The sequence below is a fragment of the Rhipicephalus microplus genome, chromosome 6 (genome assembly GCF_043290135.1).
Source record: "Rhipicephalus microplus isolate Deutch F79 chromosome 6, USDA_Rmic, whole genome shotgun sequence".
NCBI lineage: Eukaryota > Metazoa > Arthropoda > Arachnida > Ixodida > Ixodidae > Rhipicephalus > Rhipicephalus microplus.
Window position 1 is genome coordinate 190,737,259 of NC_134705.1, and position 11,354 is coordinate 190,748,612.

Here is an 11,354-nt window from a genome sequence, read left to right on the forward strand (position 1 = left end):
TCGCGCTAATACGCAAACAGCTGATATTTCGGCCTTGGAGTGCAAAAGCAGTGGCCCCGACTACAGCGTGTTAATGCCTCAAATTCAACAGTACATCCGGGAAAAAGTTGCTCCACAGCTCTCTCTTGTCGCCACCATCAATGAGACCCCCACAACACTGGACCACTCACTTCGCCGTGCTATTCAGACGCAAGTTGCCGAGGCTCTCCCTTCGCCCGCATCCCCAATATCAGTGGCTGCACCGCTGACTTATGCAGAAGCCGTCCGCCGACCTCCTGCCCAACCGCCGCTCCCTTCATACAGTCCAGCCACCAACTACTACAGGTCACCAGTTTCGGTTTATCCGGTAAATCGGCCCTTTCCACCACCTCGAGCACCTATAAACTCTTGGCGTACTCCGGATAACCGGCCCGTCTGCTACAACTGTGGTATTCCAGGACATGTCGCGCGCTACTGTCGTCGCAGTGGATTCTATTTTAATGATGTTCAGCATTCCGGCAACATACCTCGGCAATCAGAATCGCATGTGACACCTGATTCACATGACCCCCGCTCACGTCGACCAGACTTCAGCCGACGTCGATCTCCTTTACCCCGTCTTCTGTCTCCTTCCCCCATGCTTCGCCGTTCCAACCACGCCCAGGCGGAAAACTAACAGTCGCAGTTCCTGAGGCAAGAGCTGGCGCCAGTATGCTTCGGTACAATATATATATATATATATATATATATATATATATATATATATATATATATATATATATATATATATATATATATATATATATATATATATATATACACATATATATATATCCTCCTCAGACCCTAGTGAATTTTTCGCCACAGGTGAAATCAAAACACATTTTTAGAACATCTACTTTTACTTTATTGCCCCAGAAAAATGTTGCAACTTTAGCACGAACAGACTTCACACACCAGGATGTGCATTATAATGCACACTGGGTCTCCGCGCATATGAAAGTGTCAAAATTCACTTTTATCTGAAATTTACTGCTGCTACCAAAAGCGCCATCATTACGTGTGAAATTGCTTGTAGCAGTTCCGCGCGGTTGTAATACAGAGAAAGATGTTACATGTTGTGCATCGAAACTTTGTTCGCTGCGAACATCCTGGGTTTCGGCACCTCGATGACGATCCTTGGTTCACCAGTTCTGGCATGTGGTCTGCTATAGTTGTTCTTTTCGGCTCAGGAGGCAGGGGCACAACCTTAGCTTTTAGCACTTTGCATGGAGGCTCATAATCTCCAGATTCTTCGCCACACCTGTTTTTTGACAACAGGTAGTGTGCAAGCGACATCTTGAACTCGAGCAGTCCGAGGATGTTTTTCTTTGGCCCACGAAAAAGAGCAGAGTCTTCTTTGTACTGCAGCCAAGAGTTTACAGCTGCAAGATCACAAATAAAAATCATGGTCCTGATAGTCCACTTTTTTGTACGCTGTGTCGTGGGATACAGGCTTAGCATTCTGTCTGACATGTCCACCCCGCCCATGTTGCGGTTGTACTCCTCCACCACAACAGGGCGAGGAATGTCTTGGTACACCTTCTCCTTTTTGGACCATCTGCGGCACTGCCCAAATGTTTCCTCACCAACGTGATTTGAGGCAAATGTGATGACCTTGTTGTCCAGCCATTTCACTAAGCAGGTACCCGTGGAGACATTCACGGTTCGTGAACTCGTTCCTCTACCTCGCTTGGATAGGGATTTGTTGTCCTCGAGATTTGCTGTTTTGGGTGCACGATTTTTCATAATCGTACCCGTTCCTCGAAGATTCAGTTTTCTAAGCTGTTCAATAAGTGGCAATGTCGTAAAATATCGGTCAAAAAAGAGCGATGTCCCACTAAGCAGTGTTTTTGCAAAGACTTGCACAACATTTGGCCCGAGCCCAAGGTCCGGGCTATTGCCAATCTCGAGGAAAATTTTCCCCTGGTAAATGTCGAAATCCAAGACGAGTCCACTGGGGCTGGCGATCACGAAGTTTTTCAAGCCTGTAGGGTGAGGCTTTCCAGGCGCATACTGCTTGAGTGTAGTGACGCCTGTAAATGGTATTATTTGTTCGTCAATACACACGGAAGGTGGTCTTGGGAGCTCACGGCATGCTGCTTGGACTTCGTTTAAGATCGGTCGGACCTTCCAGAGACGATCGTTCTTTTGGTCTTGTTCGGTAAAGTCAAGATCATTAACAACTTTGAAGTAGCTGCGAAGCGTGAAAAACCGGTCTCGGGTGAGGACGTCGGCAATGGCAGGCACCCTTGTGCCCCGTGCCCAATAGAGACGCATCTGTGGGTAGCCAAGACAGCTCATCATCAACGTCGCACCCAGGAAATTCTGTATTTCGGAACACGAGGAATTAAGAATTTTCCCCGTCTTTAGGTGGAACGCGACAGCTGTCTTTTCCTGCATAGTGTCAAACGCGGCGTCTGACAAGCATTGCCGGAAATAGCCACTTGGCCGCCAATGCTGTCTGACATCGGATGACGTGTCCGGTGCACACCGCACGTCGCCGATGGCCGAGTCAATTGAGACTCCTCTTCTCCACGTAGCGTCTCGAGAGCGCGTACTGCTCGAATTCTGCTCTTCTTCCTTCTCACTGGAGACATCTGTAAAGAACGCTCCCCATCAGTCAAAATGAACAACTTTGGTACACTTATAAAAATGGTTAGTGTATCGCTTACCATCGGAGCACTGTGGAAGAGGCGCGGCATCACCGACAACAAAGGAGGGGTCGTCCACTTCATCATCGGACAATTCTATGTCTGAAGTGTCATTACTGGCCATTGCTTCCAGGACCCGCTCCGCTTCTTTATCACTGAGTCCTATGTGAAATAAAAGCCGAAGTATTACGCCAAAGAGTAATCAAACGCATGAAAACATTAGATGCACACGCTGGCATACAGAGGCATTGAGACCGAGTGTGCATTGTAATGTACACTTCAAGAAAACAGCTTGTGGAAACAAACATACAGGCCTTTAAAGTTGCGCACCATGCAAGAATTACTCCTCAGCACTTAACAAGCAGATTATAACAATATTTACAAATCATTACATGACCAGTAGTGAATATCATTCAACTTACTTGGACGCCGCGAGTAGAATGTCGAAGTCGAGAAAGACGCCATGTTTGACAGCGCAGAACTCAGCTCCCTCTGTGATATACCTCCTGTATTTTTCACCAGATGGCAGCACATAATGGGCGACGCGATCGCTCATGCACTTTTTTGGTACAAAAGTGGCGCGAAATTCAAAATTTTGGTTGAAACAAATGTGCATATATATATATATATATATATATATATATATATATATATATATATATATATATATATATATATATATATTTATTTATAGAGAGAGAGAGAGAGAGAGAGAGAGAGAGAGAAAGAGAGAGAGAGAAATTGGCTTGATCGGACGAACGTACGAGCACACTTATTAATTCCTACGTTTCGGCCGGAGTCCGGCCTACGTCAGGGAATACATTGCAAACGTGAAATGTACTGCTTATATACATTGGGGGCCCCCAACACCTAACACCTGCCTATTTAGCATCTAATATCACATATGTGACAGTGGCACACAAATCAACATGGGAAACAGCACGATGTGATAATAACAGGACTATATCACATAATGATAATGTACGGCGAAGTCTGCGCAGCAATAAAGGGCATTTCGCACAGTCACGGAAAAGATCAACGTGATAACACGGGTGACTTAGTAAATCAAATACATTTAACAACATTACATTAAAACAATAACTCGATGAACTAACAAGAAACATAAGTAAACAACCAAGAACAATGCGTTAAAAGAACTAACAAGAAACCGGTGTAAAGCAACGAAAACAGCAATATAAATAAAACACAGATGAACTTTGTGACAATGGTGTATAAAAAAATACGTAAGTCAAAGTGCGATACATGGCAATCATTAGAATTAGTACAACGAAATCGTAGGGAATAGGTGGAAAACGGATGAAAGCGGCAGACACGTTATATGGAATTTACCCTTGTCCGTGACGTAGGGATCCCATTGTTCAACGTGCGCCCACTTTCATACGCTTTCGTTAATGCCGAATGACAATGCTTTAAATTTGTAGATGAATGATTCGCGTGCTTCCAGTTCGTGGCGAGATTTGAAACCAGATTCTAACATGGTTGCTAGCTGTTAGGTCATCGATTGAATGTCCTGTCGCATTCAGGTGCTTAGATAAGGGCATAGTGATTATTAAACCACAGTCTGAATGGTGTCGCTGTCTTGCCTAGGTACCGAAGCTTACAGACTGAGCACTCCAGTAGGTTCTCACAGTTACTCGTATCGCAATCGTAACCACCTCTAATTTTCATTCTGCAATTTGACGCCGAACTCTGGGCTGTAAAAGAGGTGATCCTATGGGACGCAAACCTTGCAACGTGGTTTGCCACAAGGGTGGCAACATGTATAGGCAGGAGGAGTTAGTACACAGATGAAGTGAGCATCTTGTGCAAGTTTCTCGACCGACGGTATACACAACACGTGGCGATTCCGAAAATATGTTTTAGGGGCGAAGCTCCTTAGGGCGTGGGCTGTGCGTCCCCTGTAGCCTGTATGTAGCCACCTCTAGTTTAGTTCTTGCAGTGTTCACTAGATGGCGGTATCGTCCCCTGTATGTAGCCACCTCTAGTTTAGTTCTTGCAGTGTTCACTAGATGGCGGTACCGTCCCTTGTATGTAGCCACCTCTAGTTTAGTTCTTGCAGTGTTCACTAGATGGCGGTACCGTCTCCTGTATGTAGCCACCTCTCGTTTAGTTCTTGTAGTGTTTACTAGATGGTGGTACTTGATGAAAAGATGCAAGATGTTATAAACTAGAAAGCGGTACTTGTAGTTGATGAAAGACGCGAGATCTTATAAAATAGGAATGATGTCACATATGGCGCGTGTCATTGGTTGAAGGCAATCGTTCGATTTAGTGCGGCGACGTACGCTAGGGGGAGCGTTGTAATAAAATCCGTTCGCTGTTGGCGCGCGCTCGGAGTCGCCGGATGGATAAGGCTGCACAGCGGAGAGAGCGCAAGGCGGCAGCAGCGCGCGCTCGCAGACAGAATCCCGATGTGCGAGCGCGCGAGGCAAGGGACATCGCAAGCCATCCATCGTCTAAGAACAAATAAAAGTTGATTTGTGTATATACACACACAGCGTTTCTCACGTCTTTACATGATGATCGACTGGGCGAATTACACGGAAGATTCACAGTTTACCGATGAATCCCTCCGGAGCTTCGCCCATTCATCATCATTCACCCCGTGAATATGCCGTAATTTTTTTTTGAGACGGTCGCTCTGCGTGAGAATGTGGTGGTGCCTTTGTAGGATGTGGTTATCGTTTGCTGCTGACGCAGAATGCGGTAAAATTAGGTTTGCAGATGGTCGCTGTTGAGCAGGGTTGTTGGAGTGAAAGAGCTCACGCCTGTCCATTGCACTAGCGCGTTTAATGGCATTGTCAATCATCTGAGGCGGGCGCTTGTGTCTTATTAGCGCGTCACTGAGTTTGTCACAATTATCCTAGAAGTCAGATTGTGCGGAGCACAACCTTTTAAAATGAAGGGCCTATAGCTCTACGGTACGGTTTTTGATATGACATCACGGCGAAACTGAACTTTTGTCTTTTGTGGCAAGTTTTAATAACATTCATTTAGCAATCTCCTTCTCGCCCATCTTCTAAGCATCAAACATAAACTTTCTGGACGTCACGGTATGCATATCAGGTGTTTAACAAAACTTTACAGAAGGCCGACTGATAGACACCGCTACAAGACAAGCATACCGTACACAGCCAGGCGCTCCGTTTTAAAAAGTTGTGCTCCACACACTCTGACTTCCAGGATAATTGTGATAAACTCAGTGAGGCGAAGTGCGTAGAGCGCGCATTAATCAGAAGATGGCAACGCATTTGCACGTTGGAGGTTGGTTGAAGCAGTTTTGGCCACAGCAAGAACACTCGTCTAATTTCACTGAAAGGTATGTGCCTATGAGGAATAAAGTCACTGCAGACGTGCTACTGTAGTACAAAAGAAATAAAAAATGATGGATGCGCAAAAAAAAAATCCGTGATCGGTTGCGCGGAGTGCAGTGCCTGTGATAATCGGGAGATGACGAAACGTTTCCGCATCGGCTGATTGTGATTTTGGTCGCAGCAGCCAGAGCACTGCTGTAGTTTTGCGACGAATTCCGTGCACCGAAGTCACACATGTTTTCATGGACAAATGCACCGTTCAATGTAAACTTGTGTCGCTCTAACCCAATAGAATACTGATAAAAGGCGAATCCTGTCGGAGTGTGTTATGATGATGCTCATAATAGAATACAAGTAATTTGGCCCCATCCACTATGGTGGACTGGCAGAAAATGTGGTGTGTACCGATATGACGACAAAAAAATGTTAATATTGACACCGAAACTGTTAGCATCCTATACACTGTATATTTATAAAATTAATGTTAATGCTGGAATATTCAATCGGCGATGTTTAGCGTTTCAAGGAAAATTAGAAGGCAACAGCGCTACGGGGAATGCGAAGAGAACAGCGATGAATGCGCGGACGCACGCGAGTAGCACTCGATAGAAGGAGAAGACGAAGAAGAGCACACCTCGGTTCGGTCGGTCAGCCTGCGTCGAGTCTCCTCAACCTTTGCTTTCTTCATCAAGACCCAATGGGCGACATTGGCGAAGGAAGCGCCTCGCCAAGAGGCTTCACCCCACGAGTCCGGTCACTGCAGCTTCCAGGCCGATCTCCACTCGGTTCGCCGGAAAGCGCCTCGCACCCCGTAGCAGTTCGTGGACGACGTGCTTCTTCAGAGCTCGTGCGTGCTTCCACGGTAAAAAGACGTTACCTGGTGTCGGCCCCTCGAGAGGTCACCGACAGAACGTCTACTCCGGCTCCGTTGCTCGAGGAGAACCGGAGGCTGGACAGCCCTTCCGTTACGTCACCATCTGCGAAGTCACCAATACAGTTCGAGCTATCGAAACAATGGGTGCCGCCGCTTCCTTTGAAGATGCAGTCACTTCCCGTGACGGGAAAAACAGTCCCGCTGGGGGCATCGACAACGGTGCCAGGTCACCATCGCGGTAAGGCAACCTCCATTCAACCAGTGGGCGACAGTCTTCCGAGAAAGGGCGCCGGTGAAAGAGCAGGCAACACCTTTTCTCCATCGAATACGACGCGTCAATCGAAGCAGTCGCAGTCACTACACCCGAAGACGTTCCCTTCTCCCCTACTAACAAACGAGGGCGTCGTTCGCGCGCACTACGAAGGTCATCGGGGGCATTTTGGAATGGCCGGTCAGCCGTACGACGACAGCCGCCGTAGCGCATTGCACCCCGAGACCCGCAGCAGACAAGGAACGATGCCGCAGCTTGGTCGGCGACTGTCTGAAATCGAGTCCATCTGGCGATCGAGAGCGTACCGCTTGAACATGGCCGCAGCTGTCGTGGTATACTGCGCGTTAATCTTCGCCATCGGTGTCATCGCCGACAGGGGTTTCCCGTACTGCGAACACCCGACCAAGTGCTTCGACCTTGCGCGCGAGCTAGAGGCCAGCATGGACACCAGCGTGGACCCGTGTTCGGATATGTACGGTCACGTATGCGGCCGCTGGTCCGACCAGTATCCTGGCAAGCGACATCAGTTCGCGCTCCTCAACGAAAGACTTCGCTTCGTTCTCCTCCGGGCGGCCGAACGGTCTCGCGACCCCACGAACGCAGCGGATAAGGCAGGTCTAGCCCTGTCGTCTTGCATGCGAGTCTGGAGCAGCGGAGACGTCGACAAAGCCGTCTACATCGGCGACGTCCTCAAGAGGCGCGGTCTCACCTGGCCTGCAACTACGAACGTGGAAGTGCGAGACGTGTTTCGCCAGCTGGTCGCCTTCACCCTCAAGGACGCCCTCAGCGTCTTCTTCGCCCTCAAGGTGATGACCTATCTCAAGGCCGAAGACAGATACACGTTCGAATTAAGGTATCCGCAGCTAATGATGGAACCCATTCTGGACCCGGATGAGCTGCAGACGTGCATCAAGACGTACAATCGCAGCGTCGACGTCGCGGGAATCACGATGCAGATCATCAACTTGGAGCTAGACTTCGCTGCCAGCATGGCCGTCAACTCGGCCTACGACTACTCGCCCAAGTACCACAAGTTCGCCGACATCGATGCCATGTACAACTCGTCGTTTGTCACTTCCGCGCGTTGGGTGGACGCCATCAACGAACACCTGCCCAACGACGCCGCCATCGATTCAGACAAGCTGTTTCTGCTGTACGACAAGTTCGCCCTGTCTGCTGTCGTCGACATCCTGTCTGCTTATTCCGACAGGACAATGAACTTGCAGAATTTCATTGGCTGGAAAATAATCAGGTACCTTTCTTATGGGGCTTCCAGTAAACTGTCGACGTGTGACAAGCACGGCGAGTACCGCTCCTGGAGCTTCACGTTTCCAGTGGCTCTGAAGCGTTGCCTTACTTACGTGAGTGAGGTCGTCCCTTACGGCCTCCTGCAGCTACAACTGATGGGCGTCTTGGAAGGCAGTGCGATTACTTACGCGCGAAACATGACGGATGATGTGCGGCGCGCGATCGAGGTCTCCTACAATTTCTCCTGGTTGGACGAGCAGTCGGCGGCGGGAGCGGTTCGACGTCTTCGTAGTATCCGCGCCGTCGTCGGAGGACCAAGTGGTCTTCTTTCTCCGGCAGCGATAGATGTTCATTACACGCACGTTCCCGGCATCTACGGCGGCAATTTCGTAAACTGGCTCGTTGACTCCTACCGGGCCGTCGCGGAGCGCAAGGTGAGGCTAGTCTACCCACCCGACAATCCCGAGCATCGCTCGCCCAGCCGTGAAGATTGGGATCTGAAAGAAATAACCACGAGCGCCTTCTACCTGCCAACCTACCACCTTATCTACGTGCCAGGGGCACTTCTGATGCCACCGTTCTTGAGCGCTTCGGCGCCGGACTCCTTTAACTACGGCGCGCTCGGCAAGGTCGTCGGTCACGAGCTCACCCACGCGTTCGACCCCAAGTACATCGACGTCAACTACGCCCGCGAACCCGACGTCTTCTACACGCCTCAGTTCAAGGAGAAGTTTACCGAAAAGATCGACTGCCTGATCCTCCAGACGAACGCAATGTTGCAGGACTCGTCCGTCGGCGAGCGAACCATCACCGAGTCGTTTGCCGACAACTCGGGCACAGAGCTTGCCTACCTGACCTACTGGGCGCTAGCCGAGACGAGGCGCAAGGAAGGCGTGATCGGGCTTACGGCGGACCAGAGCTTCTTCGTTGCGACGTGTTTCCTTCTTTGTGGCGCAGAAGGCGAGAAGCAGCTCGAGAATTCGGTGTACCTGTCTCTCAAAGTTCGCTGCAATCAGCCCTTAATGAACACGGAACAGTTCGCGGAGGCCTTTTCGTGCGCGCTGGGGACACCGATGCGCCCGCAGAAACGGTGTGACATTCACACGCCGGCGATAGCGCTGCGAAAACGTTGACGTGCATATAAGTGCGCTACTTCGAGAGTGACGATTTGCGATGTCGTTTGATCGTTGTCACACTAGTAGATGTATTGTCTTCATCACGTATGTGAACGGCGCTGACTGTGCTTCGATTGAGCGCAGTTGAAGCATAATTAAAACTGAGGACGTTGACAAACAATGTCTCTTTTTTGTTTAACGAATGACCCTCGCGTTGTGTGCAGTTCTCGATTTAGTTTAGGTGCTTTTGTGTCGCGCGTTTCGAACAACACACCGAGGCCATGTTTCCGTATGGGCGTGTCTTGCGGTGCTAGAAACATCGCATCACACACACACATCACAATAATTGCTTTCGTGCTGCCGCATCTGTCTTCATCCCGTTGTAGGACAAAAATACTTTAGAGCTTATCATGACAACCACACGTCTTTCGGATGTCCACATTGTGTGAGTTTACACTTTCTTCTCACATGGTGGCAGTGAGGTCACTTTGGTTGCATATATGGCTCTTACCGCCGGTATTAGTGAATTATTGCTGCTAACACATGCATGAGTCTGTGTTGACGGTATTTTCTTCTTTTGAAAAAGCTAGAAGAAATACGGAGCTAGCGTTTTAACATAAAAAAGGAGGCAAAGGGCTCCACTGAAGTGCGCCTGGTTACTATTACATTACGACCCCAACCAGAGGCGTAACCAGAAACTCTTTCGGGGGTTAACTACCTTTTACGTGTGTTCTTGAGTGCGTTTCCATGTGCTGGTGTATGTATACAGTCGTGATCAAAAGTTCCCAGGCCATGCTTCCATAGAATTACACGGGCTAGTAGACTGGGAACTTTCGACCCCCTCCCCCTGCACATATGCAAAACTGGCAGACTAAGATTTGCGTGTGCAAGGGTGGGGCTAAATGCGTGATCTGGCTGTGTGATGAAGTCTTACGATATTTAATACGCTCGCTTAAAAAAAAAACCAACAGCTTTCAAATGCGGAGCATTTCTTTGTCGCACGATGTCGCGCTTCGGCGTCAGCGGCGGCGCCGTCCACAACCCCAATGGTCATGCTCGCGTCTCGTGCTGGCCGAGTAAGACACCCGAAAAACTGTCGCTCCCTTACCCTTTCTCGTCTCCAATGACCGGCACTGGCAACGTCTGCTAGTAAAAATATTCCGGCATCGGCGTTGGTGTCGGCGTCGTTGGTAGTGAGCGAAAAATCAACTTATGCGTGAGATGCGTCGCAGAGCGGTGGTATCGCGTAAATGTTGCGTAATTGGGTATGGCTTGGGAATTCTTAATTGATGTTTCGTCTTCATTATACTTTATTTATTCAATGAAGGAGAAGCGTTGCCTTCAACGAATGGCGGGACGCTCATGTTGGGTTGTGCCCCACGACTGGTTGAAAAATACCGTTACTTCCATCGCATCCACTCGAGTCAAGCAAAGCGTCAAGTCAAAGGAAAGCCAAAACACGCTTGACTGAATTTCGAACGCGTGCTTTGCCGCTTATATACAAAACCATCCGCCTTCGAAGGAGACAAAAAGAGGCACGAGGCAAGCCGAGCATGCGCAGTAAGGGTGTGGATGGTGCTGCCGCCTAAGCGCGACAGCGTGCAACTAAGAAATGATGCGCAATGTAAAACCGCTGGTGCATCACCGTTTCATGTCGCGTGCATGGTACCAGCATCAACGAAAAAATTCCCTTTTGCGAGCTTTTCTGCGCCACTAACCGGTAGAGCTACACAAAAGATTTACAGTTCGGAGTGTTCGTCAGGGCACTGCACACACACAAAGCTTACAGTGCGCGCTATCGCGAACACATATTCACACTCCACTGCTTCACACACATAT

At 49.0% G+C, this 11,354-nt stretch overlaps 2 protein-coding genes across 2 annotated transcripts; one reads left to right on the top strand and one right to left on the bottom strand.

The window, feature by feature from the left end:
- Positions 1-941: 941 nt before the first annotated feature.
- On the bottom strand, positions 942-3,142 carry LOC119160944 (piggyBac transposable element-derived protein 3). Its single transcript, XM_037413228.2, has 3 exons — positions 3,095-3,142; positions 2,694-2,834; positions 942-2,618 (listed from the first exon to the last, which is right to left on the bottom strand). The coding sequence occupies exons 1-3, from the start codon at positions 3,135-3,137 to the stop codon at positions 1,036-1,038; spliced, it is 1,767 nt and encodes a 588-aa protein (XP_037269125.2). The 5' UTR covers positions 3,138-3,142; the 3' UTR covers positions 942-1,035.
- Positions 3,143-6,704: 3,562 nt separating this feature from the next.
- Positions 6,705-9,533, top strand: LOC119168234 (endothelin-converting enzyme homolog). Its single transcript, XM_037419638.2, has one exon. It carries the CDS (start codon positions 6,705-6,707, stop codon positions 9,531-9,533), a length of 2,829 nt encoding a protein of 942 aa, XP_037275535.2.
- The last annotated feature ends 1,821 nt before the right edge of the window (positions 9,534-11,354 follow it).